Source organism: Aythya fuligula, chromosome 22 (genome assembly GCF_009819795.1).
Source record: "Aythya fuligula isolate bAytFul2 chromosome 22, bAytFul2.pri, whole genome shotgun sequence".
In the NCBI taxonomy this organism is placed as follows: domain Eukaryota; kingdom Metazoa; phylum Chordata; class Aves; order Anseriformes; family Anatidae; genus Aythya; species Aythya fuligula.
The window spans coordinates 7463170-7490953 of record NC_045580.1 but is presented as its reverse complement, the minus strand read 5'-3'; the positions used below and the strand labels follow the sequence as shown (position 1 = coordinate 7490953).

The window sequence follows — 27784 nt, the reverse complement described above, 5'->3', positions numbered from 1 at the left end:
TTCCCCAATGAGTGTGCTCTGTGCTCCTTTCTTTGTAGAACTGCCTCATTCTCACAGCACACCTGTGATGAGTACCAGTGCCTGCACCAAAGTGTTGTACTTCACTGACCGCTCCCTCACACCTTTCATGGTCAACATACCAAAGAGGTGAGATTTGGCTTGGCCTTGCTCACGTTGATTTGGGAGGCGCTTGTTTCCCTGAAAGCATTAGTCTGATCTCTTCTAGGTATGGTCACCCCTAGCGGGGGTTCCCTGTGCATTAACTTGAGGCTTGGATTTCATACCATTGACTGGGAGAAGTTGCCTAAAGCAATGCCCTAGCTGAAACATTTATTTGAGCCCTAAGAGATTCATTTATATATATATATATATATATATATATATATATATATTATTAACTTCCAAGAGAAAGCAGCCAAGCAGATCTATTGTGGCTTGTGGTGCGTTACTCTTGTGCCAAAACATTCATGTCAGTCAGTGCAAAAAGGAAAGGGAGAAAGGCTGTTTAGAGGTGGCTCATGCAAATTTTGAGGAAATTCTTCCTCTGAAGAGGACCTTGGAGTTGACAGGTGGGGCACACTCTTCACATTCCTGTGACTAGGGTGCCAGATCCCTAGTCAGACTTGTGCTGTGGTTCCACCTTCCATGCAGGAACACCTGAGATAAAGCATGTACAATGTACTGTGGTTTAGTGCCAAACTCTTCCCTTGCAGGTTAGGGGAAGTGACTCTGAAGGATTTTAAGGTAGCTATTGATCGTGAAGGAGCCCACCGGTACCACTTCAAAGCCCTGGATCCAGAGTTTGGCACAGTCAAGGAGGAGGTAGGTGTGGAATTTAACTATCAGGCAGCATTGGGTTCGGTGTTACAACACAACCCTGGAGACCTTGGTCTTGCCATTTCTAAACCAATAAAATCTTTGAATTTGTCTCCAAGCAGACTGCCGATTTTCACAGTTGTAGATTAAGCTCCACTTCCAAGGAGCTAAAGTGGGATGTTGTTATCTCCAGCCAGGACAATGATATGAATTTGACTGCAGCAGCCTGGGGTTTGCAGAGCCCCTTGGGCAAAGGCTATCAGCAAAAGCAGTCTGTGACATAGCTCAGGGGACACTGGGCAAAACCCAGGCTACAGTTCTAGCTCTTCAAGTGGTTTTATGAAACCAGCTGCAATGAGATACACTTCAGACCGATCAGTTTTATTCAGAAAACGTTCTCCTACTTTATTTTAAAGATTTTTCAGAGGTAACTGCGGAATCTCTTCCTTTGTATACTGCATTATAGCCCTGTTTGAGCTCAGGCTGGTGTTGGTGTGTATTGGATCCGTTAAAGCTTATTGGAATGCTTCCTGTTTGACAAATTGATGAAGACAAGTGCAAAGGGACACCCTCTCTGGGAGCAGTCAGCTGACTAGTTCTGCAGAAGCAGCTGGGGTTTGTAGTCCGATAGATTAGAGAAGGCGTGTTTCCTGTCTTTATTTTACCTTTCCCGTCAAAAAATAAAAAGCCAAAAATGTTGACTGTTACCAATTGAAGGGGCCTAATTTGTTTTTTAATTTAAAAACCTGAATATATCGTTGAGATGTGCCTCAGTGAGGGATGAGGAGTACGTTCAGTGAACTGCGCAGTAAAATCCTAGCTAAGCTCTTACTTGATGCCTGCCTCTTAAGCTATGCACACATCCTGGAGCAGTGTCCAGCCCCCAGACATGACTGGCCTCTTTTCTCACAGGTGTTCCATGATGATGATATCATTCCTGGTTGGGAGGGGAAAATTGTGGCCTGGGTGGAAGAAGACCACGGGGAGAATTAATCAAGCTTTTAGGTCTTGTCACTATGGAAACCTGTAACTGGCTGCTGAGCTCAGAGAATGACCAAAAAGCATGCGTGCTGGAAGGAGTCCAATTCAAGCTGCCAAAAGAAAAGGTTTTTCTCTGCAAGCAACGGGTAATGCATGTTGTGTGCATGGATGCCTGGCATGGATGCCTGACTTTCTTTCTGTGGCCAAATACAGACAGCGTTGTGGGACTGAAATGATTGTCTGTGGGAAAGAAACACCTTGCTTTGTCCTATCAACAGAACCCTGAAGGCCTTAACGGTGCATTTCTCCTTTCCCCTGCTTCTCCGTTCCTGCAGTATGTGCTGCAGCCGGTGATCTGGGCGTTTCAAGTCTGGTTTGTTGTACACAGTAGTGCATAAGTCTGCACTGATGGCAAAAATGTGAAGCTTTGCCTTTGAGTCAGAAGAAGCCGCTGGAGTATGCAAGCAGAAGGTTTGACCAACTTTGGTCTCAGACTTGCATGTGCTGCAGGAGCAGAGGGAATTTCGTGTACAGTCCAGACTGAGTATAGAAGTGTGACCTGGGGAAGGAAGACAGTCTTCTGGAGGTTTTCTGCATAATCTGAAGCAAAGATCACCAGCCTGGCAAAGCTTCCTTTTTCCCAAATTTTGGCTTCCACTTCCTAGCCCTGCTTCTCCCCCTTGCCCTCCTGTACTCACTTCTGAGGTCCTCTGGGTTTGCTTTGTTGCTGTAGGGACTGTGGGATCTTGGTGCTTGCTTTTCTGCTGAAGAATTTCATTTGGGGAGGCAGGTGCTGGAATCAGCTGCTTCCCCAAGGTACTTACAGGACCCCTCCTTGTTGAGTCCCTCTCTTTGCACTCCCACTGTCTCCTCTGTCAGCACAGTGGACTGATTGTCACCTCCTGTGCACAGGCATCGCTGTGCTGGTGTCCACTGATTGCCAGGGCCACCAAACATAACCACACCGGTGGGATAAATCCTATCAGTAGCACCATCTGTTCCTTGGTAAGCCTGCTCCTTGGCTTTCTGAAGGAGCAAGAAATAAGTGGCTGGCTGGGAGGGTGCACACGCTGAACATCCCCAAGCCTTGTGTTTTTTGTGTTCTGTTTTGGTTTGTTTGTTTCTTTCCCCCTTCATTGCCTGCCTCTGTCCTTCTGCTGCCAGTCAGCTGTACGCACGCAGCACTGGCTCTGGTCTGCAGCAGACACTGTTGACTTAAAAGGTCAAATGGCAAGTCAAGGTTCTGCTCATTCTCGCTGCATGTGGCCCTTTCATGGACTACCCACGTGTCTGTGCTGTGGATGAGGTTGGGAGAGGGTGACCCTGGTTTCACTGTTTTATATTAACATGTCCTTTTGTAAATATGTTACTGTTTGGAATTATTTTGTACCAGTTTACATTGTCTGAGGACTGTGGATATTTTTATACCAGTACAAGTGCTTTCTGTATATTTCTGCACGCATTTTATCGTGTTTTACTCACTTTTTAGTGGATGCTGAGATGTTTTGTATGGTCTCTTGTTCACACAACACTGGGCTTGAACTTATTTTACTGTGGAACTCCAGCTGGTTCCTACTGGGTTTTATATTCTGCCAGCTTGTACAGGCAGTAACAATACCAATTCCTTCCACACTGCTTCACTGTCCAGGAAGCTCAAGGCTTTTACCTGGCCCTGTGCCACACTGGCACACCACAACATGCCTGTTGTGTCCTACAGCTCGTTATGGTGACTTTCAGTGTCAGTGGGACAGCTCATCAATGGACAAGTTCATCAAGGGCTGCGGGGGGCAGACGGGACACATCTCTTGAAAAAAAAAAAAAAAACAAGATTTCTTCCTCCCTGGAAATTGTTTCACTGTTGCATGATCTTTAGTAGGTTGTTAAAGAGAGCATGGGGTTGTTATGCTGAAATCAATTGTTGTATTTCGATTGCATTTTTTTCCTCAAGTGTTGCTTCAAGTTTTGCTTATCAATTTATTTCAGCAAGAGCCACACACCCAGACTGGAATTTTATGGAGACAGTTTTCAAGGTCTGCAGTTGCCAGTTCAATACTACTGCTTGGTTTTGGAGCACTGAAGACACGGGAGGCTGTTAATGTGACCAGAGCTTCTGGTTCAATTTAGCCTTGTCCAGTAGGCATCCAATTTTCTTATGGAAAATAAAACAGATGTTAGCTGATACAGGAGACAGTTGGGAGCCTCAGCCTTGTTCTTAGGCCAGTTCAGGCAGCTAATCACGGGCATGTTTAATATGCTTACTAACCTTCCTACCCATGAGTCAAAGACTGAACCAGATCTGGCAGCCTTTCAGCAACATGCTCTTCAGAGCAGCAGTGGGCTGTATCGGAGGAGCAAGACCGGACAAGACTTGCTTTTTGGGGGTGTCAGCAACAAATCTATCATCAGTGCTAATGTCACACATAAGCTAACATGCAAACGACATTCCCTGAGACAGAACAGGTAGCAGTGCTTCGTTTTTGGGTCCCTATATGCATCTCCCTCTGTGATAGTGAAGGTGGGACTGCTACCATTGCTGGCACTGAAGCTGAAGGCACTGCTTTGGCTCATTCACTCCCAAAAAGTTTGGTGAGCTTTTTGGGTTCAGCTTTGTGCCTGCAGTGACACTGCAGCCTTCACCAGATGTTTTACCTCTTGTGATTTACAGGAAGGGGTCTGAAGCAGGTAAGAAATGGGGATAAGAGGTATTGGATTACAAGTCCTTGGTTGGGATGGGTTTTGCTGATAAAACCAAAAGCTGTTGCTTTTACATCAGGCTGACACTACTGTAACACTGACTGTAGTGAATTTATTCTGGGAATATGCTCTTAATGTCATACCCAGGACCTGCATTTTTGCTGTTTTGAACGTTTATTTCTACCCAACTCTCTTCAAAGTTACTTTCCTGCTCCTATACTTATAACTTGGTTATGTAACAAATGTGTAAAATTATATTTTCATAGAAACTCCATAGAGTTTGCATTCGTCATTTAAAATGAATGGTGGGTCTCAAGCCTGTCAAGGAAGGTGAAAACCTTATCTGTGTACCTAACCTCCTGCCATCCCAGATACATAAACGTTGGTTTTAGCGGCCCAAGCCCTGATCTCAATAAAGCAGGGTTTGCAAACTAAGGCTGGTCAGTGCTTGTGAAGGGAAAGATAGCTGTGAAAAGTAAAAGTCGTGCAGAAATCACTGAGATGAGCAGGGACTGTCCTAGGGCTAGCTTTACGGTGGTGCTGAAAAGAAGAAGTAAAGTTCTGTTTCCGTGGGTTTATTCGGTGAGGCGTGTGGGATGAGGGGGCTTGGGGTGAGGAGGGAGATTAACTGGAGCTAAACGGGGATTTTATCCAGCCGAACCCCGAGAAAATCCCCCTCTTGAGGACCATCCACCTCCCGCGGCTGCCAGCAGCGCTGCGCCAGCTCCGCTCCCCTCAGCACCCGTCCTTCAGGGCCCCCCCCCGCCGCCATTCCGCGGAGGCCCCGCCCCGCGGCGCTTTCCGGCAGTGCCGTGCCGGGCCGGGCCGCTCCGTGCCGAGCCGAGCCGAGGCGGGCCGGGCCGTGCCCGCAGTGGGAGGTCAGCGAGCGCCGGGGCCCCGGCTCTAGCTGCGGCTCCATGTGGCGGGCGGTGGCCCGACGCCTCGCCCCGGCCGCCGGCCTGGCGCGGGCTGCCGAGCGCTCAGCGCCGCCGCCATCGGCCCCGGCGCGGCCCTGGGGGCCCAGGCGGGGGCTCCGGGCCGCGGCCCGGTGCTGGGCGGCTCCGCCCGCAGGCCCCGGGGGCTCCTGCCCGCAGCCGGGCCCCGGATTGGGCCCAGGCGCTGCTGCAGCCTGCCGGCACACCAGAAGGTGAGAGGCGGCCCCGCGACCTTCCCTTCCCCTTCGCCTGCCTTCCTTCCTCGTCTCCGTTCCTTTCCTTCCTGCCCCTTCCCCTCTTCCTTTCCCTTCTATTTTCCTTCTCTTATCTTCTCTCCCTTCCTTTCCTTCCTTTTATCCCTTCCCTTTTTTCTTTCCCTTCCCAGCTGCCCTCCTTGCCCCAGGGTACTCCAGGCTCTCTCGCAGCTCCCTCAGCTCCTGTACCTCTGTGCTTTGTCCTGAGCCTCTCCTTCATTCCCTACCCCTGCACGCCAGGCCCTGCAACTGCCGTACACCAGACCCTGGAAGCACCGTCGTGTTCCCCCTCACCATTATCCCCTTTTCACTGAACCTCTCTGGGTTCCCTGCTGCGCCTACTCCCCTGACACCCTGGTTTTGGGATCTTTCCTGCAGGCTGGAGGCAGTCCTGACCCACCAGGGGTTGCAGACAGCTTCTCCTCGGTGCCTTGTCCCTGTCCTTTGAGTGGGGTCCCTACAGCCAGGGCTGCACAGGTTTTAAAGCTTCCCTTTTCTTCGTAGGTGGCCCTGCCAGCACTGTCCCCCACGATGCAGATGGGCACCATCACGCGCTGGGAGAAGAAGGAAGGTGACAAGATCGGTGAAGGGGAGCTCATCGCAGAGGTTATTCTGAGGGCAGAAGCTGTGCTGCGTTTTTAGTGGGCATTTTATATGCTCTGGGTTCTGTCCCTGGTTGCCCTCACCTGAACCCATGTTTTGGAGGCGCTGCTAGGAACAAGCAACCGTCAGCTTTTCAGAGTTGGTTGCCGCTTTTCACCCCTCTGAGCACAAAGAACACTTAATGTGTTTTGCAACCATGCTTTCCCATAGCTGGTGGGACAGGGTGACTTTGCCAGTACTCCTGTGCATTACGACCCTACCTGCCAGACTGCAGGGCTCTGAGCTCACTTGACTTTTATTTTGCTCTAACAATATCCTGTTCTCTCTCAAAGGTGGAGACAGACAAAGCAACAGTTGCTTTGAGAGCCTGGAGGAAATGCTACTTGGCCAAGATCCTGGTGCCAGAAGGAACAAGAGATGTTCCTATTGGGGCCATAATATGTATCACAGTAGAAAAGTAGGTATTTTGCTAACCCTTGAGTTGAATTTTCTCTCTTGGGACTTCTTGGGTGCTCTGTGTGGAAGGTTAAGAGACAGTCACCAGACTGGTTTGGCCATTATGTTCCGTTTTTTTTCCTAGGCCTGAACATGTTGATGCCTTTAAAAACTATACTCTGGATACTGCAGCGTCTGTGCCCCCTGCAGCCTCAGTGCCCCCCCCCTCCAGCTGCAGCTCCCTCAGCCCCACCTCAGCCTTCTCCTCAGGCTCCTGGCAGCTCTTACCCTCCTCACATGCAGGTAAGGGAGCATTGCTGCTGATTTAAGGTTTGTTGCACTCTTTGTCTGTCTTTGGCGTTGCTAGCTCTAGGGGATTTTGTCACAAGCTCTGTTGGGAGTGGGAGGTTATAAGGTGTAAGTGCAGAAGTGCAAGCCCCTTGAATTGTTGCATGCTTTAAGCAGGTGTTTGGGGAGGTCCCAGAAAGTGTTTTATTTTCTGAAAATTGTTTTAGCGTCCCAGCTCCCTGTAGGAGAGACCTATTTCTCCAGGATTCATTTGCAGGCTAGAAAAAAAAATGTTACATTTGTCTGATTTGAACAGTTCTGGTATATACAAGCCTTGTACTTTATGTGAATATGCTCTGAAGGCCCTGCTCAGGTCTTGGAGCAGAACTCCATTCTGTGATACTCTAGTGAGCACACCAGATGTGTTTGTGAGTGGTAATGGTAGACATTCCTTTGATATAGAAAACTTGAAAATAGTGTCCTAGTTACACAGTTGAGACATGTGGAAGCTCATTTGTCTGAGATGTTACAAAAATCAGTAGTTGAATAGGGGATCTAATCCAAGGCTTCTTGATCTGACTGCATTTTGTTTCTTGATCTGAGTTGAATTTCAGCTACTTAACTTGATTTCCCTCACTTGCCTTATCTGTCCAGTTCTGCTCTAAAGCTGTAATCACATGTGCTATGTTTATTGCACTGCAAAATGCACGTGTAAACCTACAGCACCTTTTAAGTGCTTGTTGGAGGACAAGTCTGTATAGCTTTTACAGGGGCCAGATATATTTGTCAAAGACAAAGCGTCTTGCTTCAGCCTTCCTTTTAGTCTCTTTAGATTCTCAATGTGATGGTGCTGCTAATGACCTTGATGTATAGATTTCTTCTTTTTTTCTTTTGCTCGCTTTCTTTCCTTGATAAAAGAAGCCAAACCAGAGATACAGCACACGACTGTGCTTTGCTGTAGCAGAGTCAAGATCTAAGAGTACATTAAAGGTTGGCTGCTCCTTGAGGTTGACATCATTTGGCCAAGAGTAAGAATCATGTTCCTGTCCCTTTTGGATTACCAGCATCTGATGCACTTGTATTCTCTGGCTTCACAGGTCACTCTCCCTGCCCTGTCACCTACCATGACAATGGGCACAGTGCAGAGATGGGAGAAGAAAGTTGGGGAGAAACTGAATGAGGGAGACTACTGGCGGAAATTGAGACAGATAAAGCCACAATAGGTGAGTCAACTCCAAAGCCAAGAATGGATGATGGCCCCTTAAAAGGAGAGGATTCAGAGTAGCCTCTTTTACCTGTTCTCTGGCTGCTCAGGACGTGAAGATGTGAAGCAATGAAAAAGAGTTACTTTTTTATGCTGCCGAACTTGTAAAAAACACCTCTTTTGCCATCAGTCCCTCATAGTAACATACAGTGCACAAAGATGTTTCCCTACCTGTTGCATTGAGAAGATTTTTCTTTTTCAAACCAGTTTTGTTTCTTTCTCTTTCAGGCTTTGAAGTGCAGGAGGAAGGCTACTTGGCAAAAATCTTGGTGCCTGAAGGAACAAGAGACGTGCCATTAGGAACAACCCTCTGCATCATTGTGGAGAAAGAGGCTGATATTCCAGCCTTTGCTGACTACCAGGAGACTGCAGTAGCTGACATGAAGGCACAAGTTCCTCCTCCTCCTCCTCCGCCTCCACCAGTAAGGGCCTTTCTTAGCCAGGGAGGGAAGTTATGCGGACTGCTGAGAATTGCTGGTTGGAGCTAAACTGTTCTGTTGGTTTGACTGAGAAGTCTTGACTCCAGTAATAATGTCTGTGATCCTCTGAATGCCAGGCTAACACGTGCACTGAGAATAGATCACTTCTGATGTCATCTGCTTTGCCCTCTGAAAACTGGAGCAGGTTATCATTTGATATGGTCTCTTCTCCAGCCTGTTGCTTGTACTGGTTCTAATGAATCCTTCCTGAAAATTTGGACTATAAATTACTTATTTCACCATTTTGATGTATAGTTCAACAGTTGTAGTTGGTGTTCTGCATGGAAAAGTTTCCGATTTAATTTCTGGTGCTGGGAAACTTCTCTGAGTACTTTCAGGTTGGAGACTATTCTTGTTATTCCCTTGACTGTTAATTACATGGTCTTGTTCTCTTATGGCACTGAAGTGAAACCTCTAAGGTGTTTGCAAAATAATCACAGAGCTAATGGCTTTGATTCTTCTGTTAAGGTGGCAACTCCTGCTGCAGCTGCTCCTCCTCCTCAGCCTGCTGTTCCTTCCACTCCACTAGTCCCTGCAGCTGGGCCACCTCCCCGGAAAGGGAGGATCGTGGTTAGTCCCCTGGCAAAGAAACTGGCAGCAGAAAAAGGGATTGACCTTGCACAAGTGAAAGGTAAAGTGCCCTTTGCCTTTCTTGCTCTCTCTGTTAAGTATCTGTTTCTCCGGGTGTGTTCTTGCTTGTTCTGTTCTTTTCTCTGTATCGAGAAGATCCTCACTGTGCAGCTTTCTCCACCAGGGACTGTTAGTGACTTATATCTCTGAACAGAGCTTCGTGATGCCCTGTTGTAACTAACTGAAATCCTCTTACATTTTCCTTTGATGCTTTTAGGTACTGGACCAGATGGTAGAATCACAAAGAAAGATGTGGAGTCATTTGTGCCGCCAAAGGTTGCTCCAGTGAGTAGGTCTGAGATCTGTAAGAATGGGATGCGGAACCATCATCTAGCAGGACTTAGCGCTTTGTGAACTTCAGAGTAGTGTGTAATATTTAATGTGTGTGATTTAATAATCAATTGTAGGGCTTATAAGGAACCTAGTTGGGGATCAGAGGTGGGCTGGAGAGTGGAAATGTCTGCTGCTCACAAGCAAGAGAGGGCATGGCCTCAGCTCTTGTCCTACCTACTGAACTACTCTGCGATTGGTGTTGGGCCAGTCCTGTGAACTGTGCTGTCTTTCTCTGGTTGCAGGCTCCAGCAGCAGAAGCAGTACCTGCAGCTGCTGCAGTTGCAGCAGCACCAGTGGGGACCTTCACGGATATCCCTATCAGCAACATTCGGAGGGTGAGAAGATTTTACTTCCCTGACATCATTATTTGCAGTCATAAATTGTCTGAAATCATTTATTTCTGTCATTTCTGTTGTGTACCCACAGGTTATTGCTCAACGACTGATGCAATCCAAACAAACAATACCTCACTACTACCTTTCTATTGATGTGAACATGGGAAAAGTACTGGTGCTAAGGAAAGAACTCAATCAGGTCAAGTATTTGGGGAGTCGTGGCAAGATTGGGGTTGGGGAAAACTGCATCAGTTCCTGGACTGTCAGTGACAGAACAAGAATTTTTACCAAGGTACTGTGCACTGACTCCTAACTTCCTTGAGAAGGCCACTTAGTATTCTCCTTGAGGGTGAAAAAAAAATAAAAATAAAAACATTTTTAAACAAAATGTTAATTCTAAGACAAGTTTGGGGAAAAACAGCCATTTAAAAAAATGGTGTCTTCTTAGATTATGAAGGATATAAAAACTCCTAATCCACCTCCTAAATCATCTTGGCACTTCAAATATTAATGCTTACAGGTAGAATGATTGTTTAGAGAAAATAAGAAAAAACAAGGCTGCACGACAGTGACTATCCAAATTATTTCAGTTAACATGCAAGGGGACAAACTGACACCTCAAATCTCTTCCTTTGCAGGAGGTCTCGGATAACATTAAGCTTTCTGTCAATGACTTCATAATTAAAGCTTCTGCTCTGGCATGCTTGAAGGTGCCTGAGGCAAATTCTTCGTGGATGGACACAGTTATTAGGCAGTAAGTTTATGGTACGGTCGAAGCCGGAAACTTTATTTGTTCAGTAGAGAGCTGATGGCAAAGTAGCAGATCTGCTGGTGGGATGTTGAGGAGGGAGGGGAGCAGGTATAATGCAACAGTTGAGGGGGTTTAATGAAAATGCTAAGAATATTGAGACTGAGGCTAGTGTGAGCTGAAACAGTTGTTGCAGACCACATATTAACGTAGAGTTGTCTTAACACCTGAAATTCTTTGTGTCTTGCTAGAGTAACTGGCATCTGTGTTGTGTCTTGCAGAAATCACGTAGTGGATGTTAGCGTTGCAGTGAGTACTCCTGCAGGCCTTATAACACCTATTGTGTTCAATGCACACATAAAGGGCCTGGCTTCCATCAGTAAGGACGTGGTTTCTTTGGCCACTAAAGCCCGAGAAGGCAAACTTCAGCCACATGAATTCCAGGTGAGGAACTGCAGTTGCTAGTAATAACTGCTGCCCTTGTCTTCTGTCCCCGTTCAGAACAAGCAGTCTGTTTTGTGATGTTTCAGTTGTATTCATTAATATTCCACTTGAAACAGCTTTTCTGAGTTTTCTGTGAATGTTTTTGTCTTGTAGGGTGGTACTTTCACAATTTCCAATTTAGGAATGTATGGGATTAAGAATTTCTCTGCCATAATCAATCCACCTCAAGCCTGCATCCTTGCAGTTGGTTCCTCAGAGAAAAGGCTAGTGCCAGCTGATAATGAGAAAGGGTCAGTATTCATCAGGTTCTGCATGAACTGAGCTTTTGAAATTAAAATTCTGAAATAACAGCTAGTTTTCTAACACTTCCAATAGATATATTATTTAGAATAGTTACTAGTTGTTGACATGGTGCTTTCAACACCTTCTGAAGAAGAATAGGGAGATGTATGTTTCTCCTAATGTTTACGTGAGCCTGTTGCAGTGACTGATAAATGATCTGTCATGTTGTTCTCACAGCTTCCAAGTTAAGGAAAGGCTGACCCTTTCCTTGAAGGGGGGCAGGTTGGGAATAAGGTATGGAAAAGCATAAGAGATACACAACGGTTCAGGCATCTGTTCCTGTTTAGCTACGTGGTTAATTTGTATTTAAGGAATGCTCAAGGGGTGGGTTATAATTCAAGTGCCCTGTGTGAGATAAAGCTGGTTTGACAGTGATTTGCAGAGGATTCTGTTAACTTTTTTTTTTCTTTTGTCAGATTTGATGTGGCCAGTGTGATGTCCGTTACACTTAGCTGTGATCATCGTGTTGTAGATGGAGCAGTTGGAGCACAGTGGCTTGCTGAATTCAAGAATTTCCTTGAGAAGCCAGTAACCATGCTGCTATAATTTAACCATGCAAGCAACGTTTCCTGGGTCACACTGTTTTGTTTTAAACAAGCTATTTAGATTTTAGTGTTCAGACTTATTAAAGAGTTCCTTTTTTTTTTTTTTTTTAATTTTAATATGTATTATAATTATCTGGTAATGTTATTACCAGTCTGTACAGAAACAAAAAGTTTGCAAAAATGCTTTTCAAAGCAATATTACAGCTATACTGTTATTTTTATACAGTTAGTGAACTTGCAAACTCTTCCAAACAGTTAAGCATCCCAGATTTACAATGATCCAGGCAGAATGCAAACTGCACCTGCTTCTACACTAGATTGAACAAGGAGGGGGCACGGTGCATACCAGGTAATTTCATGACCTCAGTGTTCTCCGAAATTTGACTTACAAACATCTCTTCACAGGAGTTCAGATGAGATGGTAACCATAACGTGCAAGGTAGTAGGTGAATTCCCTTATTATCCTGTTCTGCTGGGGTGGGTGACAATGACAGATGCACTAAGGGAACTGAAGCCCCTGGGAATGGTTTCTCAAAAGGCCAAGTGTTAGCATTCCAAAACTCTCTTGGAATTTGGCACTGGTTTGGACATTCTCAGCTTTGGGATCCCTTTTGAGCACTTTAAAGGTGAAAGAGCACTGATACCTGTGGTGTCACAGCTCTCAGATACCACAGGGAGTGTGCTGTCTTTTTGTAGACTTTCACTTAGATGTGCTTTTCATATGAAGACTCTTTAATTGCTTTTCCTCTTGCTAAGTTAGTATCAGGCTACGATGCCATGGAAGTAACTGTTTTGCAGAATATTCAGAGACTTTGTGTGTTGGAACCCATATAGGCAATCACACATGATAATAGTGCCACAGTGGATGTTAATCATGTGGGGACTCGAATGTTTGAAAGTTTTTTCAGGCATTCTAACATAGGAAGCTCTGCGTTAGTCACTGTGCTGCAGTTCTTCCCTTACTTGTCTATGTTGTCCCCCTCAGTAACTGCAGAATGTGCTATCCATGTATATATTTGTATGTAAAATGCTTAAGTAGTTTGTTGGACTTGTGTCCAGTTACCCCAGTCATTGTATCCTGAAAGGGGTGCAGTGCTGAACATTCTCAAATTCCACTTTCCACTTGGAAATGTTCATGTAAAAAAGGAGGATTGTGCAGTAATTACAAAATGCACCGGGAGAATTCAACAGGGGGAGAAGTTAACAAAACAAAACAAAAAAGATAAAGCTAATCTGTTTTTCTGTATATTGCATTAGAGTACTGGTCTCCTGTAAAGTTCTGCTACAAAATTCACTAAAGATATTGGAAGAAAATACTGTGGAAATTAAAGTATTTTTGTGGGAACTATTTAATGTCTGGTTGCTGTGATAGCTGGTTTTCATGCTGGCTTAAGCAAAAAAAAAAAAAAAAGTGCATTAAAATTTGTTTTTTTTTTTTTTTTTTTAAAGATCTAAAATATCTCGGTTCCAGAGTTGCTCTAGTGAACCTCTGTTCTATTAAATGTTTGGAATTGACAACTACTAAAACATGTTCCAGTGCTTTTCTCTCAGTCCTCTGTGTGGCTTGTCATACTGCTATGGCACAGTTAGAGCTGTTCAGCCTTTCAGTCTGATGGTGAAACTCACCCTATTAACCCGAAATTGTAATCACAAGGATTGCAAGATAGCAGCAAACTTGAACCTTCCAGTTTTCTTGCTCAGTGTTCACCGGTACCTCAGGTTCTGGCTAAAGAAAGTACTGATTTCTTCCTGTGTGACGACACTAAATAGCTTACCTGATGGTTACACTCCCTGAATGACTCAGGGAATAGCCTTGCAGTCTGAAAAATCCTATCCAGCTTGCTTGGTTGGAGTGCTGATAGTGACTTCCAACACTGCTTACAGCCTTCACAAGCCAGCTCAGCTCATGCAATGATATATTTTAGCTTGTATTTGATTGAAAAGACTACAAAGCCTATTCAGCAGGGATTGTCCTAAAGAAACAGGAACAGCATGCAGGACAACGGGTAGAGCTGTGGATGACACACCTCTGCTAGTTGCTCCAGCATAAAATGCTTGCAGGAGCTGCTCTAACCACATAAATCCAGTAAGCAAAATAATTTATTTAACACAAAAACACAGAAAAACAATACAACTGTTATTGCCATGTATCTTAAAGCAGAATTCATGATACAGTGAGGCATGTATGCATCTATGGTTCATTAGGACAGCTGTTAATACATTTGAGTATTCCTTGAGTATTTACAGTCTACTTTTTCCTAAGTTTGGTGATGCTAATTTTCCTCCTGGCTTCCTTTTCTACATGCACTTTCTAAAGGCATTTTGAGGTATTCACCTTTGAAGATGAGGTCAATTAACTCATCACCAGCTGCAAGTCAGGATGCTCATTCTGGGCCTTTGGTTAGTTCTGTCAACTGTGAACAGGAACTGGACAGGGCGTAGAATTCTTTAACACATGGGCTTTGCAACTGACACTGTGACGAACAATACCCCTTTTCCTTTGTCAAATGTTGCTGTAGCCGTTTCCTCATCCACCAATTCTGGCAGATCTAGTTGTAATTCGTATTTTTCAGGAACATTAATGATTATGTCATCCTAAAAAAATATTAAAATACATGATTGATTATTTGACAATTAATTAGCAGCAAGTATTTCTAGGAATTTGATACCAGACAGAAAACAAAAGGTTATTCTTTCTGTTGCCTTACCTTTGAAATTCTCAGATCACACTCAGAAACGGAGCTAACCTTGGGCAATTCAACTTTCAGTTCAATTTGTAATGGCTTCTCGTTTGCATCCTTCATGGTGCTCATTTCATAGGCAGGGGTGCTCAGCTCCTCTGGCAGTTCTGTACTGCTAATTTCCTCTATCAGAGGCACTTTAGGCTGTGCAATACTTCCTTTTTTCAGCAGGATAGGAGCATTGCTGTGGTCCTTAGCTTCTATTCTGTGTAGCAGCTGATCAAGTGTCAGTTCTTTCAAGAAAACAAAGGTTTTCACATAACCAGTCAGTTACTAAGAACGTTACACTGCTTGACAAACTTATACCAAAAGTTTAGCTTTGTAATTAGCAAGTTTGTCAGCTGAAGACTGTAATTTGCAGTTTCTCCTTCCCTTGTGATTTGTTTTCACTGCCAAGCTGTTAGAAGTTGCTGTTTTCAGAGCACTGGTAACAGCAGCAACCTCTTCTACTCATCTCAGAGCAAAAGAAACTTTTGTTTCTTAAGTGCTTGGTTTATGCTTAGGCAAGAATTGGGGTTGAGGGAGCTTGTTGGCAAAGTCTGATAGGCCTGCAAAGAAAACTGACAGCAGCTTGTCTACATACCCTTCTTTGTGTTCTGATTGAGACAGGGTGTTGGCATCTGCCATCCTTGCAGACATTGCTGCATCCTTTCCAGGCTGCCTTTCAGCTTGAATGGCTCAATAGTGTATGAAGGTGAAAGAATAAGGTTGCATCGTTCCTCAACGAATTTAAGTGTCATGTGGATCAGATGTTTCATTTTTTCTGGGTTTTCTTCTCCCCTCTGAAGAACATCTGGGTTATATGCAATATCTATAATGCTGTAAAGATCTAAAAAAAAAAAAAAAAAAGTTGCATCAGAATTACTGCTTCGGTAGTATGTCCTGGTTGGCCAGGGCTTGGGGCTTTTGGATGTTTATTATGATCACTTGCTTTAGAAGCAAAGAAACTGAATTTGTGGCTGCTGGGCATCATTGGAATTCACCTTCCCAGCAGTGTTTGTGCTCTGGTAGCAGGGGAACGTGACGCACCTCACCGGTGAGACATGTGGCTGGGGAGGCACCTGGCACATAAAACACCCTGTGGGATTTAGATGGGTGCCAGGTGTGAACCCCTCAGTGTGCCTGGGAATCAGGATGGGTTGGGCTGGAAGGGACCTCAAAGATCATCCAGTTCCAACCCCCTGCCATGGGCTGGGATGCCACCCACTAGATCAGGTTGCTCAGGGCCTCATCCAACCTGGCCTTGATCACCTCCAGGGATCGCAGAATCATCAAGGTTGGAAGAGCCCTCCAAGATCACCTGGTCCAACCACCCCCTACCACCAATGTCACCACTGAGCCGTGTCCCCAAGCACCATGTCCAACCTCTCCTTGAACACCCCCAGGGACGGTGACTCCACCACCTCCCTGGGCAACCGGTCCCAATGCCCGACTGCTCTTTCTGAGCAGAAATGTCTCCTAATTCCCAACCTGAACCTCCCCTGGCACAACCTGAGCCCATTCCCTCTGGTCCTACCGCTGGTTACCGGTGAGAAGAGGCAGCCCCAGCTCCCCACCCCTTCCTTTCAGGGAGTTGCAGAGAGCAGTAAGGTCTGCCTTGAGCCTCCTCTTCAGACTAAACAACCCCAGATGAGGCATCCACAGCTTCTTGGCAGCCTGTTCCAGTGCCACACCACATTCTGGATGAAGAATTTCCTCCTAGTACCTAGTCTAACCTCCCCTCTTTTAGTTTAAGACCGTTCCCCCTCATCCTGTCCCTACCTGACTGAGCTGAGCCCTCCATCCTTTCACAACCCCCTTGAAGGCCGCAGCGGGGTCTCCCCTCATCCTCCTCCCCACGCTCCTCCCCATGCCGCCCCCCAGCTCCCTCAGCCCCCGCTTTATTCCCGCACCCCCATCTCCGGCCGCCCTTTCCAGCGGCCCGGCCTGACGGGCACGGGCGCCCGGGGGCCTCCGGGGCCGGCACCGCGCCGCAGCCGCACACGTTGACGAAGAGCGGGGCGGCCCCGCGGGGCTGAGTCCTCAGGCAGAGCCAGGGTTCCGCCGGGGCTCCGCCAAGCCTCCTCAGGAGACTCGGGCAAGGCGGGGGCTCGCCCTCCGCCATTTCCTCCGGCAGGGCCCCGTTGCCGTAGCGACAGGGCCCGGCCCCGTTCCGCCGCCGCAGCCGCCCGGGGGAGGCGCTGGGCCCGGCCGCGTCCGGGGGCCGGGGCCCTGCTGGGGCCGGAGGGAAGCGGAGGGGGCCGGAGGATGGCCCGGGTGCCGGTGGGGAAGGTGCTGCTGAGGAACCTCATGAGGCACACGGGAGCGCACAACAAGGTAGGGCCCGGCCCCGAGCCCCGCCGGAGTTATCGGGGGGCGGATGGGGGGAAGGCGCCGCCGGGTTTTTGTGAGCAGCGAGGCTGTAAAGCAGCCGGCTGGGTGCCTTATCGTGCCCGCAGTGTGCTTTGGGTGGCAGCGAAGAAGTTTCGGGTTCTGGGAGCGTGCCCGGCACGGTGTAGGAGCTCCGTGGTCCTCAGCAAACCGCGACCTGAGCTCCTGATGGCCCGGCCGAGCGGTGAATTTCACGTGTTCGTGGAGGGTTCGCTCCCCCGCTGAGCTGGGGGCTGCTGTAACACGCTTACGTTTTTTTCCTTTTTGTGGCTTTCAGATCCAGGAAGAGACAGAAATGTGGAAAATCAGGGAGTGGGAGAAGCAGACAGAAGAGACATACTGGAGGAGGCGAAGCAGGATGCTGTCGGACACCTCCAGGTGGGCACCACTTGTGTGGAGGAGGTAACTGTCCTGGCACAGTCACTGAACCCTTTTGCTTTATAATGCTGTAGGAGTATTTTGTGCTGGCCATCCCCTAATAATGTAGGAATACCACATAGGGCATGGAGTCCCTGGAAGGAAGTCAGACCTGCACTTAAATCTGACTATTTATCTTTCCATCTACATGTATAGTCTTCAAAATACAACAGGAAGTAGGCCGGCTCTCTGAAAGAGCTGGAATAAGAAGTGCTGGAGTTGTAGGTCAGAATGGTGTGAGGAAAGTCTAAACGTGTTGGCCTTCAAGTTATCAGTAACCAAAATTGTTGTAGTATGGGGTCCTGCTCTGGGACAACATTGGTATTGTCCACCTTTAAGCAGTATTATGCGAAAACAAGCTGATTTGGTGGGGATTGCAAGTGGAGATTTGTTTTCTTTTCTTTTTTTAAATGCTGGGACAACATGGCAGAAATGCAAATGCTGCAGGAAGTGGTTTTGGTATCTCAGGAGAGAACACCTTGCAGACTCGTGCCAAGTGCACAGATGCTGCTTCGCTCAGGAAGTGTGGCACAGAGCGAGCCGCAGACATGTGAGATGGCTCAGAGCTGTTGGTGCTTGTTGGTGGATTTGCAGTTTAGTACTGGTACCTAATCAAGCTAATTCCAGTTAAGTCAGTTCTGCTTCCCAAGTTCCTCATTTGCCGACTTCTACTAGCAGCTATGTCTCACTGCATGTTGCTAGTCTGCTCCGGCAGAGTATTCCTGAGGAGGAGAACTGCATTTTTGTGGCAGGCAAGGTAACCCCTTCCTCTAATTTAGTGTGTTGGCTGAGAATTTTGCCATGCACTGTAGGCAGTAGTAAGTGTGAAAACCAGCATTAGCTCGTGAACTGGTTTGTGAGAGCTCTTAATGGTGACTGTCTGTTAAAATGATAGTTGGTCTTCTTGCATAGATGGACACTCACGACTTGCTGGATTTTTGCTCCCCTCGCTGGACTAACCCCTTGCTCAGAAAGTTTCTCCATCAGAACTGACAGCTGAAGGACAACTGTTCTCTTTCTGCAGCAGTCGGATGCGCAGTGATGGCTTCGATGACGAGGGTCACAGGGCCGACTGGAAAACAAAGAACTCACAATTTCTTGACCCGGTCGAAGATGATTTGCTTAGAGCACGGTCCTGGAATAAAAAGCTCTATGAATGTGAAGCCAACATGCCTGACAGGTCTGTGGGGTGTTAATTTTCTCTGATTGTAACTATAATTGGAGCACCTTTCTGGAGTCCTGTACCAAAATATTAGTGTGTTACTCCTGTCGATATGTACTCCTATAAAATAGTATTTCATCTCATTTTGAGAATGAATAAGTAAGAGGCACAAACATTTGCACTGTCACAGAGTATCTGATTTGAATTTGTCTACAGAGTTCCTAAGTCACAATAAGCCACAAAAGCTAAGCCCTAAGTTTACCACCTAAGCTTGGTATTTATTTCTTTGCCCAAGGAACTGAAAAAAGTCTAAAGAAGTGCAACACAGTACTCCCCAGAGTTCTTTTAAAGAAATGGAACTTACATTATTAGAAGTAGGAAGGAGCCTGAAAACATGAAATGTCTTTAAATAGTACTAATCAAATCAGTTGTTTTTTCCTTCCTTCTTTCCTTGTTGGGAAGGTTCTGATGTCCTTTCTTTCTTGTGTCTAAACTCATGCTCATTCTGTGGCTCTGTCTTTTCAGAACCCTTTTTCCCCTTGAACACTTCTCTGCTTCTAATACGTGTTTCTGCTTCTTACAGGTGGGGTCACAGTGGCTATAAAGAGCTATACCCTGAAGAATTTGATACAGACAGGTAAAGCAAACAGATTCAGAGATGTATCCTGAGTCTTGTCAGGGTATGCAGGGAATTTTACAAACTGAATTATTGTAAGTTTCGGTTTTAGATCTACCTTTAATGGCAAAGCAACACTGTTTAGTTACAGATACCCACTGAAAACAACTAGTCCATTAATGTGGTTCCCTCCTGTCTGAGTCTTAGGGGAGGATTGTGTCTCCTGTAGTAATTAGACATTCAGCTTGAGCTTGAGTTACTGAAATGCTGTGAATTGTGCAGGGTCTGCCTGAGCCAGTAGGGAAACAGAGAAGTAGGCTGAATCCAAATCAGGTCAGTAGACACGCTGTCAAATACCAGCTCCGGATTCCCCACTGCATTGTAGTGTGTCTGTTTTCAGTGTTAGTCCGTATTTGGAGAAAATCAACCCTCCCAGACCCCTGGAAAGTGGAGACTTAGCTGTAAAATGAGATCTTAGAGTTAATTATGTTAAATTGCACCTAGCAGTCATCAAGTACAAAATTTGTCAGGCTTACAGATTTGAAATAGCCTGCTGTAAGTTATTTTTTTTGTCACTTGATGGCTTTCAGTACACGTTGTCATTGGCTCTGCCTCGAATACCTTGATCAGGGGTATTAGTAAGGTGTGGACCAAGCTGTTAACAAGCATTTGAAACAAAAATGCAGCCACTACATCCACTCCCCTGCACTATTCAGTTGAGTCAATGGATTTGCTAACAATTTGGAGGTAGAAAAGGCTCAGCTGCTATGTGCCTGCCCATCTGGTTTCTTCTGATGATCCTTTGTTCTTGCAGTGACCAGCAAGAAGGAGAGGAACAGAACGCTGTTAATGGGAAGAAAAAAATCTCATTTGAGAAAGCAAACTGCCCATGGGTCACACAAACGGAAAAAAAACAAAGAAATCGCACAAGAAGAAGCAAAAAAAAGCGTTCGCACAAAAAGCGAAAGAAAAAGAAAAAGGAGCAGGGGAGGACGTCGTCAGATTCTTCCCAGGAGAGCGAATGCTCCGAAGAGGAGACTTCAGGCACTCGCAAGGGGAAACACAAGCGCAAGAAAAAGACCAGGAAAGTGCCTGCCAGGGAACCTACCTCGTCTTCTGGGCAGGAAAGTGACTTTTCCCATGCAAGCAGCTCAACCACCAGCAGCTCTGAGGACAGTGAATCTGAGGAGAAAAAAAGAGAAACGGCCTCCCAGAAAGAGAAAGAAACGTCACAATTCTGTGTCGGAGAGACACACCGAAGTACCAGAGAAGAGGAGCAAGAGGAAGAACTGGAAGGTGGCTGCAGATGATAAATCTGAGGATAGCTCAGATGAGGACTGACGAGGAATTGCTGAGTCCAGGCTGTGGCTCAGGCAATACGGTAGAGGACAGAGGCAGGTATTTTCCTTTCAGCACTGCCCATCCTTCAGCATTTTTCAGCACTGTGGTTTATCCTTCCTCCCAGCCTCCAGGGGGAACTGAGCCTTGGCAGCCAGCAGGAGCTGCCCCTTGCTTCTCCTTGACTCGGTGCTCAGGAAGGCGGGGGGAGCAGTTCCCTGCCTCGCAGGTTGCTCGTCCTGCCGGCTTCGGATTTTGCTTGATGTGACCAGGTTGATCTTCGATGCACAGAAACGTGACAGGCTGTCTGCAGGGGGGGGCAGGCACGTTTGCACCATTTTTATTTGTTTTAATTAAGTTTTAACAGTTTGTTTCTTTTGGGTTACTCAATTAATGACCAAAACTTGCAATAAGTGACACGAAGTCCATCAGCTGAGCTGCTAACAAAGGCAGTATCACTGGATTTACCCTCTGGTAACTGTGTCTTTCCCACTCCCACAGCAGCAGAGCTGTGTGGCACAGGCTCAGCTGGATGCGGACGGGAGCATGAGGGAATGCTCTCGTTCTGGCAAGAGGTGTGGTGCAAGAAACCCGTGCGTTTGCTTGTTTGAGACGTCTTTCCAAACCCTGGCACAGGCTGCAGATTGCCTTGCCTTCCTCCTCTCCAGAGGGCTGCTGCACCCCTTTGTGCCAGCAGAGAGCCCTCGGCAAGCGCCGTGTGCTATTCACGAAGGGCAGAGGCCGGATCTCGGCGCCGGGCAGCAGCCAGGCCTTCTTCTGACGAGACAAATAAATCCGGAGCTGTTTGAGGGCTCAGTGCTTGCTTTGACAGAGAGCCGGGGGACGGAACAGAGCCCTGGGAGAGCGGGAGGGGGCTGGGGGCGAGGGGGGACTGGAGGCACCTCAGCAGGGCCGGGCAGGGCACCACGCGAAGCCGGAGCCCCCGCCGAGCTGGGCCGGGCCCCGGGGAGCCCCTCACGGCCGCTGAGGGAGGCGGCGGAGCAGCGACGGCCGCTCCCCGCCCGCTCCTTCCCGTTCCGGTGCCCTTGAGGGGGGAGACGCAAGATGGCGGCGGCGGCGCTGCTGCGGGCCGGGCTGGGGGGGTGCCGCGGAGCGCGGACGGGTGAGTGGTGCGGCATGGCCCGAGCCTGCCCGTGTCCCTTCGTCTTCTTGTCCTTTTTCGTCTTCTTGTCCCTTTGTCCCCGGCCCTGACCGCCCCCCACCCGTCTCTCCGCAGCTCTCCTCACCAGGAGCCTCCTCCTCCTCCGCCGCCGCCCGGGGGTGCTGCCGGCACTCGCCTCAGCCGCTCCGATCCGGGGGAGCCACGGGCAGCAGGGGCACGGTACGTCCCAGCACGGCCCCCTGCGGCTGTCCGTGGGTCTTGTCTGTCCGTGGGTCTGTCTGTCCGTGGGGGGTGCCCCGCACCCAGCCGTGCTGAGCGGGCCGCGGGGCGCTGCGGGGGTTGTGGGAGCAGCGAACCCGCTCCCTGAGGCGTTCACACGGGTGTTGCCGTGCTAAACGCTTCGTGCCGCCGCCTGCACGGTGACCTGGCGGTGGGTAAGGAGGGTGGAAGGTGTAACAGCAGCAGCAGAAGTGAAGGTGAGTGTTGGGCCTGGCCCCGCTGTGAGAAGCGCGGTGAGGCTGAGGACGCTGCGCAGCCCTCAACGCGGCTTGGAAGTGGGAAGTGTGAAGAAGCGTCGGGGAGAGCAGAGCCTTCACCATGACCAGACGGCTTCCTTCTTGCTCGGGCTTTCAGGCTAAACACGCTTCATACACATGCCGCGAAGCCTCCTTGGCCATGATGTACCCTAGGGACGATTATGAGTCCACAGCAGAGATCCTTCCCATGTTTTACTGCAGGTTTCTTTGCTTTCTTTATCCTGTTGCTTTGCTGTCTGGTTTGTTTTTATTTGCAAAAAGGAGCAAAAGCATTGGGCTGCTGGTTTGAATATGGAAGTGTTAGGCAAGCACCCTGGGGGTATTGATTTCTGCAGGTAATTACACATTGTCAATTCTGGATGTTTTTTGCTTGGGCTGGTGCTGATAATTGTGGTTCAGGGTAATCGCTTGTGAAATTAGGTGTTGGCTTCCTCCAAAACTGATTTTTTTTCCCCTTCCTTAACAGTATCTGTGCGCTTCTAGAAGGTAAGAGTTAGTCACAGAGCTTCCTACCCAGCACATCCGTGTCTGGAGTCCCCTGTTACACGGTCCACATCGTACCCAACTGAGCATCAGTGGAGGGCTGAAGTCCTCTGGCCTCCAGACTGCTTCTGGGTCACACACCAGTGTGATGGTCCCAGAAATTTACTCTGTGACTTGGGTTGTGAGGACTTGTGTTTGTGTTGACCTCACCTGTTGAGCTTCTGCTTCTTTGAATTAAAAGATGCTTCTCTTTCTCAGTGGCAGCAAAGAGGAGTATTTAAAATAAACCCTCTAGGCACTGTAAAATAGATGTATTTTCTCTTCCAGTAATTCAGAGACTTCTTGGTTTTGCTCAGACAGAAATGTAGTAGTCAGGTTGGAAAAAAACAGGTCCTTGGGTGGCATCGATGGGAGGAGGTGTGTGTGAGGCTGCAGCACCCAGAGCAGGAACGTTGCACTCATAGTCCTTCACCTTGCAGGTGGCTCCAAGGCTGCGTCCTTGCACTGGACAAGCGAGCGAGCTGTCAGTGTCCTCTTGCTGGGCCTCCTCCCCGCAGCCTACCTATGCCCTGGACCGGCTGTGGACTACTCCCTAGCTGCAGCCCTCACTCTCCACGGCCACTGGTAAGCTCAGTAGGTTCCTCAAAATTGTCAGTGAACTGTCAGTGACCTTTAACAAGACTTGCTGTACCTTGGTGTTTCTCTGTCACACTGTTCTGTATGTCAGAAGGCAGGACACACGTTGCTACTAAGGAATCTGTAAACTAAACATTCTGTAGCGTTCTCCTATATGATATGAAACCCAAAGTCCTGCCTTGGAGAACTGCCTTGGTACTGGCTGTGTAGAATCCTGGATGGTTTTGTCTTCTAAAAGAAGTGATGTTTTATGAACAGAGGGAACAGAAACAGGGCAGACATGCATAAAACAACTTCTTCTAAGGTTCTGAGCCATAGGTTGCTTTGTACATCTTAATGGTGATGAGATTCTGCCTAAAGAAGAGTTCAGAACAAACATTGCAGTGGAGACGTTTTGACCTTAATCATTTTCTTGATTCTTGCAAAACAGATGCTTGCTTACATTCTGAAGCACAGTTCTGCTGTGGTCTTTCATGTGGGTAGGCCTGGCTTTCTGTCCTTTATGAATCTAGGAGTGGATCCAGCTGTGTGGTTGGCCCAACTGGCAGCAGTTACATTCTTGAGGTGCTGCTGCTCTGCAGTTCCTCGCAGCAGCGATAAGGCAATTTAAATGGACTTAGGGGTGAGAGGTTTCTTAAATCTCAGTTCTGCCCTTAGGGAGTTGCAGCAGGGATTCTTGCACTTTCTGGCAGATCCTTCCCAAAGCTCTCCAATCTAGCACAGAATTCAACAGAAACGTGTCTGTCCTTGAACTTGGTTGACGGAGCTCTTTCAAATATAAAGCAGGTAAAGCAAATCCTGCCTGCTTTGGAGCACTTTGCTTGCTGGGCACGTGCATTTCAGTTCCAGGCAGTGGGACAGGGCTGTTGCAGCCCACTGTGTTGAAATGAGTTCCTGGAATGACACTCGGTGTTGATGCACACAGCTTTGATTTGTCAGTTAATGTCTCTTACCCAGCATCAGAACTTTTCATACTGGGAATCATTTCTTTGTAAGCGGCGTGGGGATTTCCCCATGAGAAAAATATTTCGCTGCTTCTGTGCAGCTCTGCTGTAGCTTTCAGCAGAGAGAATCCACATCCTCCCCCACATCTTGCTTGTGTTGTTCCCTTTTTAAGCTGAGAAGTTGTTCCAATACCAAACTCTTATTTTTGCAAAGTGTGGACACAAGAATCTAAATCCTACACAGAAAAGTCCTCCTCTAGAGCTTTCATATGTATTCAATGCTAGAATATCTTTTAAAGAACAAAGATTATTTGCTTGCCTTAAAAGTTTAGTTGATTGCCTAACAGATCAGATAATCCCTCTAATAGCTGATCAGAAACTACAGAGGAATTCTGCATATATTTTTGAGGGGATTTCTTTCACCTTTTGCTGTGTTTTGCTATCAGAAATACTATTCTAAAATATTATTACACTTTGTCAAGACACCTGGGGCCATCTTTTGCTGTTTTCACTGGTGTGTAATAAATATTTCTCTGCCCAGCAAAGCTGCTCTGTTTTGAACTAGGTCATGTGTCTACCACAGGCCAGCTGCTTCCCACTAATTCCTTTCCTTGTTCCCTTGTCTTTTCTCTCGAGGGCTTTGTGTGGTTTAATTAGTTTGTGGTCAAGTCACACAGTAATTTTGCTGACAATTCTTAGCATGACTCAAGTTTATTTTGCTGTGTAAAGTGAAGATCTGTTGAAGATCCTTTATCAGCACTCCAGCTGAAGGACAGCCTGTGAATCCCACGTTGGGTATGCCTTACTTGTCTGTTCCTAGAGCAGTTCGTGGTGCAGGTGCATGCCGCTTGCACTTCTGACCTTACTCCACCATTCAGTGACAGGCAATAGCTATAATAATTCAAGAATTAGTTGCCTTTCAGATTGCTTCCACTTTCTGCTCCTCTTTTGTGTATCTAGGACTTATTCGCACCCCTTGTCTCACACTCAACATCACAAAGGTATCAGAGTCCCATCAGAGTGAAGCTGAGCTCTGTTCTCTTGGGGTAGAATCTGCTGCAGGACTTCGAAACTTGCCAGGCCACCAGCATGGCTTAACTTGTGGGAGACAGGTCCTTCAGCTTCACGTTAGACCAAGGCGAAATTCTAGGAAGAAGATTGTTGCAGTAAATGTGCTTCTCGTTTTCACCAAGTTGCCATCTGTCATCACAGAAAGTAAATACAACTGCTTCTGGGAAGAGAACTACCCCAGCAGGATGATAGAGCACTCTGTCTTCCTGTTGCTGAATGGTTTAAATCTGGACCACAGAATTCAAGAAAAGTCTGACAGATGTAGGAAAAAAACAGAGTATGCTAATCTCTAACTGATTTCTAATCTCAATACACATCCTTGAGTCTTGTGTGCATTTGTGACAAGGGTCAGTCACAGAGTTTGGGCATTTTCTTTGGTCTGTTTTCTTCAGTCTTTCAAAATCAGGTTAGCGGGAGGCAGATCTCTGTTTGGAAGAGATGTGCTCAGCACCTTCTTTCCTCAGCATTGTTAAGAAATCTCCAAGCCAGTATATCTGTATTTTAATAGAACATGTGAAATGTTTTTATGTATTTTCAGTACATGCATATGCTTTTTGAGTGGGAACTAGACCTTTGGTAATAACGGTTGGTGATAGGTGGTGGGAAAACAGACAGTTTGAGCCATTTTAGCAGGGCAGTCACAGTAGAGTGCCTGCCGGTGGATTTTCATGAGGCATGCTCTCCTGATTTCAGCTTGTTTCTCTCATTCTTTAGGGGTCTTGGACAGGTTATAACTGACTACGTCCATGGAGAGACACCCATTAAAGTGGCCAATACAGGTCTGTACATTCTGTCGGCCGTGACCTTTGCTGGCCTCTGCTACTTTAACTATAACGACGTCGGTATCTGCAAGGCTGTTGCCATGCTGTGGAGCCTCTGAGATGCGACAAGTCTCTGACAACACGATTGTTCATTGCTGCCTTCGCTTTACCATATTTTTACTGATGTGTTTGAGATGAGAATTGAATAACCAAGAGTCCGTAGTATGTAAATTCTGCAGCCACTTCATTATTTTTTTTTGATTTATTGCAAGAGCATTAAAAATCTTAGAAAGGAAGTAGAAGATATAAAGTGGATAATGTCCCGGTGAGAGTGAGTTGATTAAAGCTGCACTGCAAATTTGGAGTAATTAAGTACATCAAAGATGGAAAGTATAGCTGAAGATAACTTTCATTATAATGGCAGCTTTCCATGACTGGTTTTCTAAAATAGTCTCCTGCTTTGTAAAGCAAACTTGGTGAAAATTGAAACTGTTATTTCTGACATCACAACTGAACTGTATGTAAGGCACTCCCTGTCATTCTTTGATCCTGAGAGTTGAGGTAGAAAAGGGAATACTTTTTTCTTAATCCATACAATAAAGAATTTACAGAAATTGCGTGTGTGTTTCTGAGTGATTTTTAATACTGCTATTTTTCTCTGCAGATCTCTTCTAAAATCACATTCAAATACTTACAGCTCTAGCTCTGCTTTATGTCATTTAGATTTTATAAAACAGATATTGTTATGAATATGTATCATCCTTCTTTCCTAAAGGGTTGACATACTCTTGACTTTATAGAAGAGTAATTTCCATAATAAAATAAAGCAATAACTGACTTAGACTTTTGCAGATTAAGTCGAGGAGACAAATAGCATATGGCTTTCATAGTTACCCTGCAACCTGTATACTCAGGTGCAGCATTTTGTGTTTTCTAAATCAACACAGCCACACTTTTTCCTGTGTGAGTAAAAAAGGAAGGAAGTATACCCTTTATGTCATGGCCTGACTTGAGACTGAGGCAGCATTCTTTTCCATATCTTTAGGTTTCAGAGGATTTCAGGGGAAGAAATGAGATTACGGTTTTTAACTTTCTTCTCAGGCTGGCTTAATAGTAAGGAGTGGTTGTTTCCATGTTCTAATGGTACTTTTGAGGTGCTATTAATAGTAAGAGGAACAGAACTGTGTTACCATCAGTGTGATTATGCAATAAGCAGAATCAGTAAACTGCTGAATTCAACAAGATTTCCTGAGTTGATTTTTGAATCTTTTTGTTTATCTTTTTTCTTCATTCATATAACCATGGGAAATATTATACAGCTGGCCAGTTGGGTTCTGCTAAAGTTGCTGTCAGAATTAAGGTGGTTGCTTCTCTCTGATGTGGATAGCAACGTAACGCAATTTCTATACAGTGAGGAGGATGCATGAGTCATTGTTGGATAGTTCTGTGGAATCTGAGCA

The 27784-nt window shown here is 46.6% G+C and overlaps 5 protein-coding genes across 7 annotated transcripts in view; 4 read left to right on the top strand and 1 right to left on the bottom strand.

The window, feature by feature from the left end:
• The window catches only part of DIXDC1 (DIX domain containing 1), a 36363-nt gene extending 31598 nt beyond the window's left edge, over positions 1-4765 (top strand). For 2 of the 3 annotated variants that reach the window (XM_032201778.1, XM_032201779.1), the window contains 3 exons: positions 39-147; positions 714-822; positions 1729-4765. In XM_032201778.1, coding sequence (XP_032057669.1) covers positions 39-147; positions 714-822; positions 1729-1809 — 299 coding nt within the window. In that variant the 3' untranslated portion in view covers positions 1810-4765. Of the gene's footprint in view, positions 1-38; positions 148-713; positions 823-1728 lie in introns of those variants that run through there. The other variant, XR_004254136.1, reaches the window with a different exon arrangement.
• Positions 4766-5393: 628 nt separating this feature from the next.
• DLAT (dihydrolipoamide S-acetyltransferase) lies at positions 5394-13474 on the top strand. The gene is given in 17 exon segments (XM_032201780.1): positions 5394-5454; positions 5457-5638; positions 6185-6286; positions 6616-6740; positions 6864-6936; positions 6938-7021; positions 8104-8191; positions 8194-8229; positions 8499-8692; positions 9218-9380; positions 9597-9664; positions 9955-10047; positions 10139-10246; positions 10686-10801; positions 11077-11239; positions 11393-11529; positions 11998-13474. Coding segments are annotated over 17 exon segments (1908 nt in total). The 5' UTR covers positions 5394-5408; the 3' UTR covers positions 12128-13474.
• A 734-nt stretch (positions 13475-14208) lies between these two features.
• Positions 14209-16682, bottom strand: PIH1D2 (PIH1 domain containing 2). The gene is made up of 4 exons (XM_032201868.1): positions 16629-16682; positions 15451-15696; positions 14835-15100; positions 14209-14721 (listed from the first exon to the last, which is right to left on the bottom strand). Exons 1-4 carry the CDS (start codon positions 16648-16650, stop codon positions 14575-14577), a joined length of 681 nt encoding a protein of 226 aa, XP_032057759.1. The 5' UTR covers positions 16651-16682; the 3' UTR covers positions 14209-14574.
• Positions 16683-17099: 417 nt separating this feature from the next.
• On the top strand, positions 17100-20869 carry NKAPD1 (NKAP domain containing 1). Its single transcript, XM_032201859.1, is given in 6 exon segments — positions 17100-17183; positions 17515-17615; positions 18679-18834; positions 19400-19453; positions 20247-20621; positions 20623-20869. Coding segments are annotated over 6 exon segments (906 nt in total). The 5' UTR covers positions 17100-17114; the 3' UTR covers positions 20774-20869.
• A 946-nt stretch (positions 20870-21815) lies between these two features.
• BCO2 (beta-carotene oxygenase 2) overlaps positions 21816-27784 on the top strand; it is a 43344-nt gene continuing 37375 nt past the window's right edge. The window contains exons 1-2 of the mRNA XM_032201796.1: positions 21816-21893; positions 22008-22112. Of these exons, the coding sequence (XP_032057687.1) occupies positions 21836-21893; positions 22008-22112 (163 nt within the window). The 5' untranslated portion in view covers positions 21816-21835. The remainder of the gene's footprint in view (positions 21894-22007; positions 22113-27784) is intronic.

Excerpts from the sequence above, each read along its gene's own strand:
- PIH1D2 (XM_032201868.1), bottom strand. The coding sequence starts at position 16,650 with ATGGAGGGCTCAGCTCAGTCAG. Across the intron at positions 15,697-16,628 it reads GGAGGGCTCAGCTCAGTCAG|ATCTTTACAGCATTATAGAT; the intron begins GTAGGGACAGGA and ends TTTTTTTTTTAG. Across the intron at positions 14,722-14,834 it reads GTGATCTGAGAATTTCAAAG|GATGACATAATCATTAATGT; the intron begins GTAAGGCAACAG and ends ATATTTTTTTAG.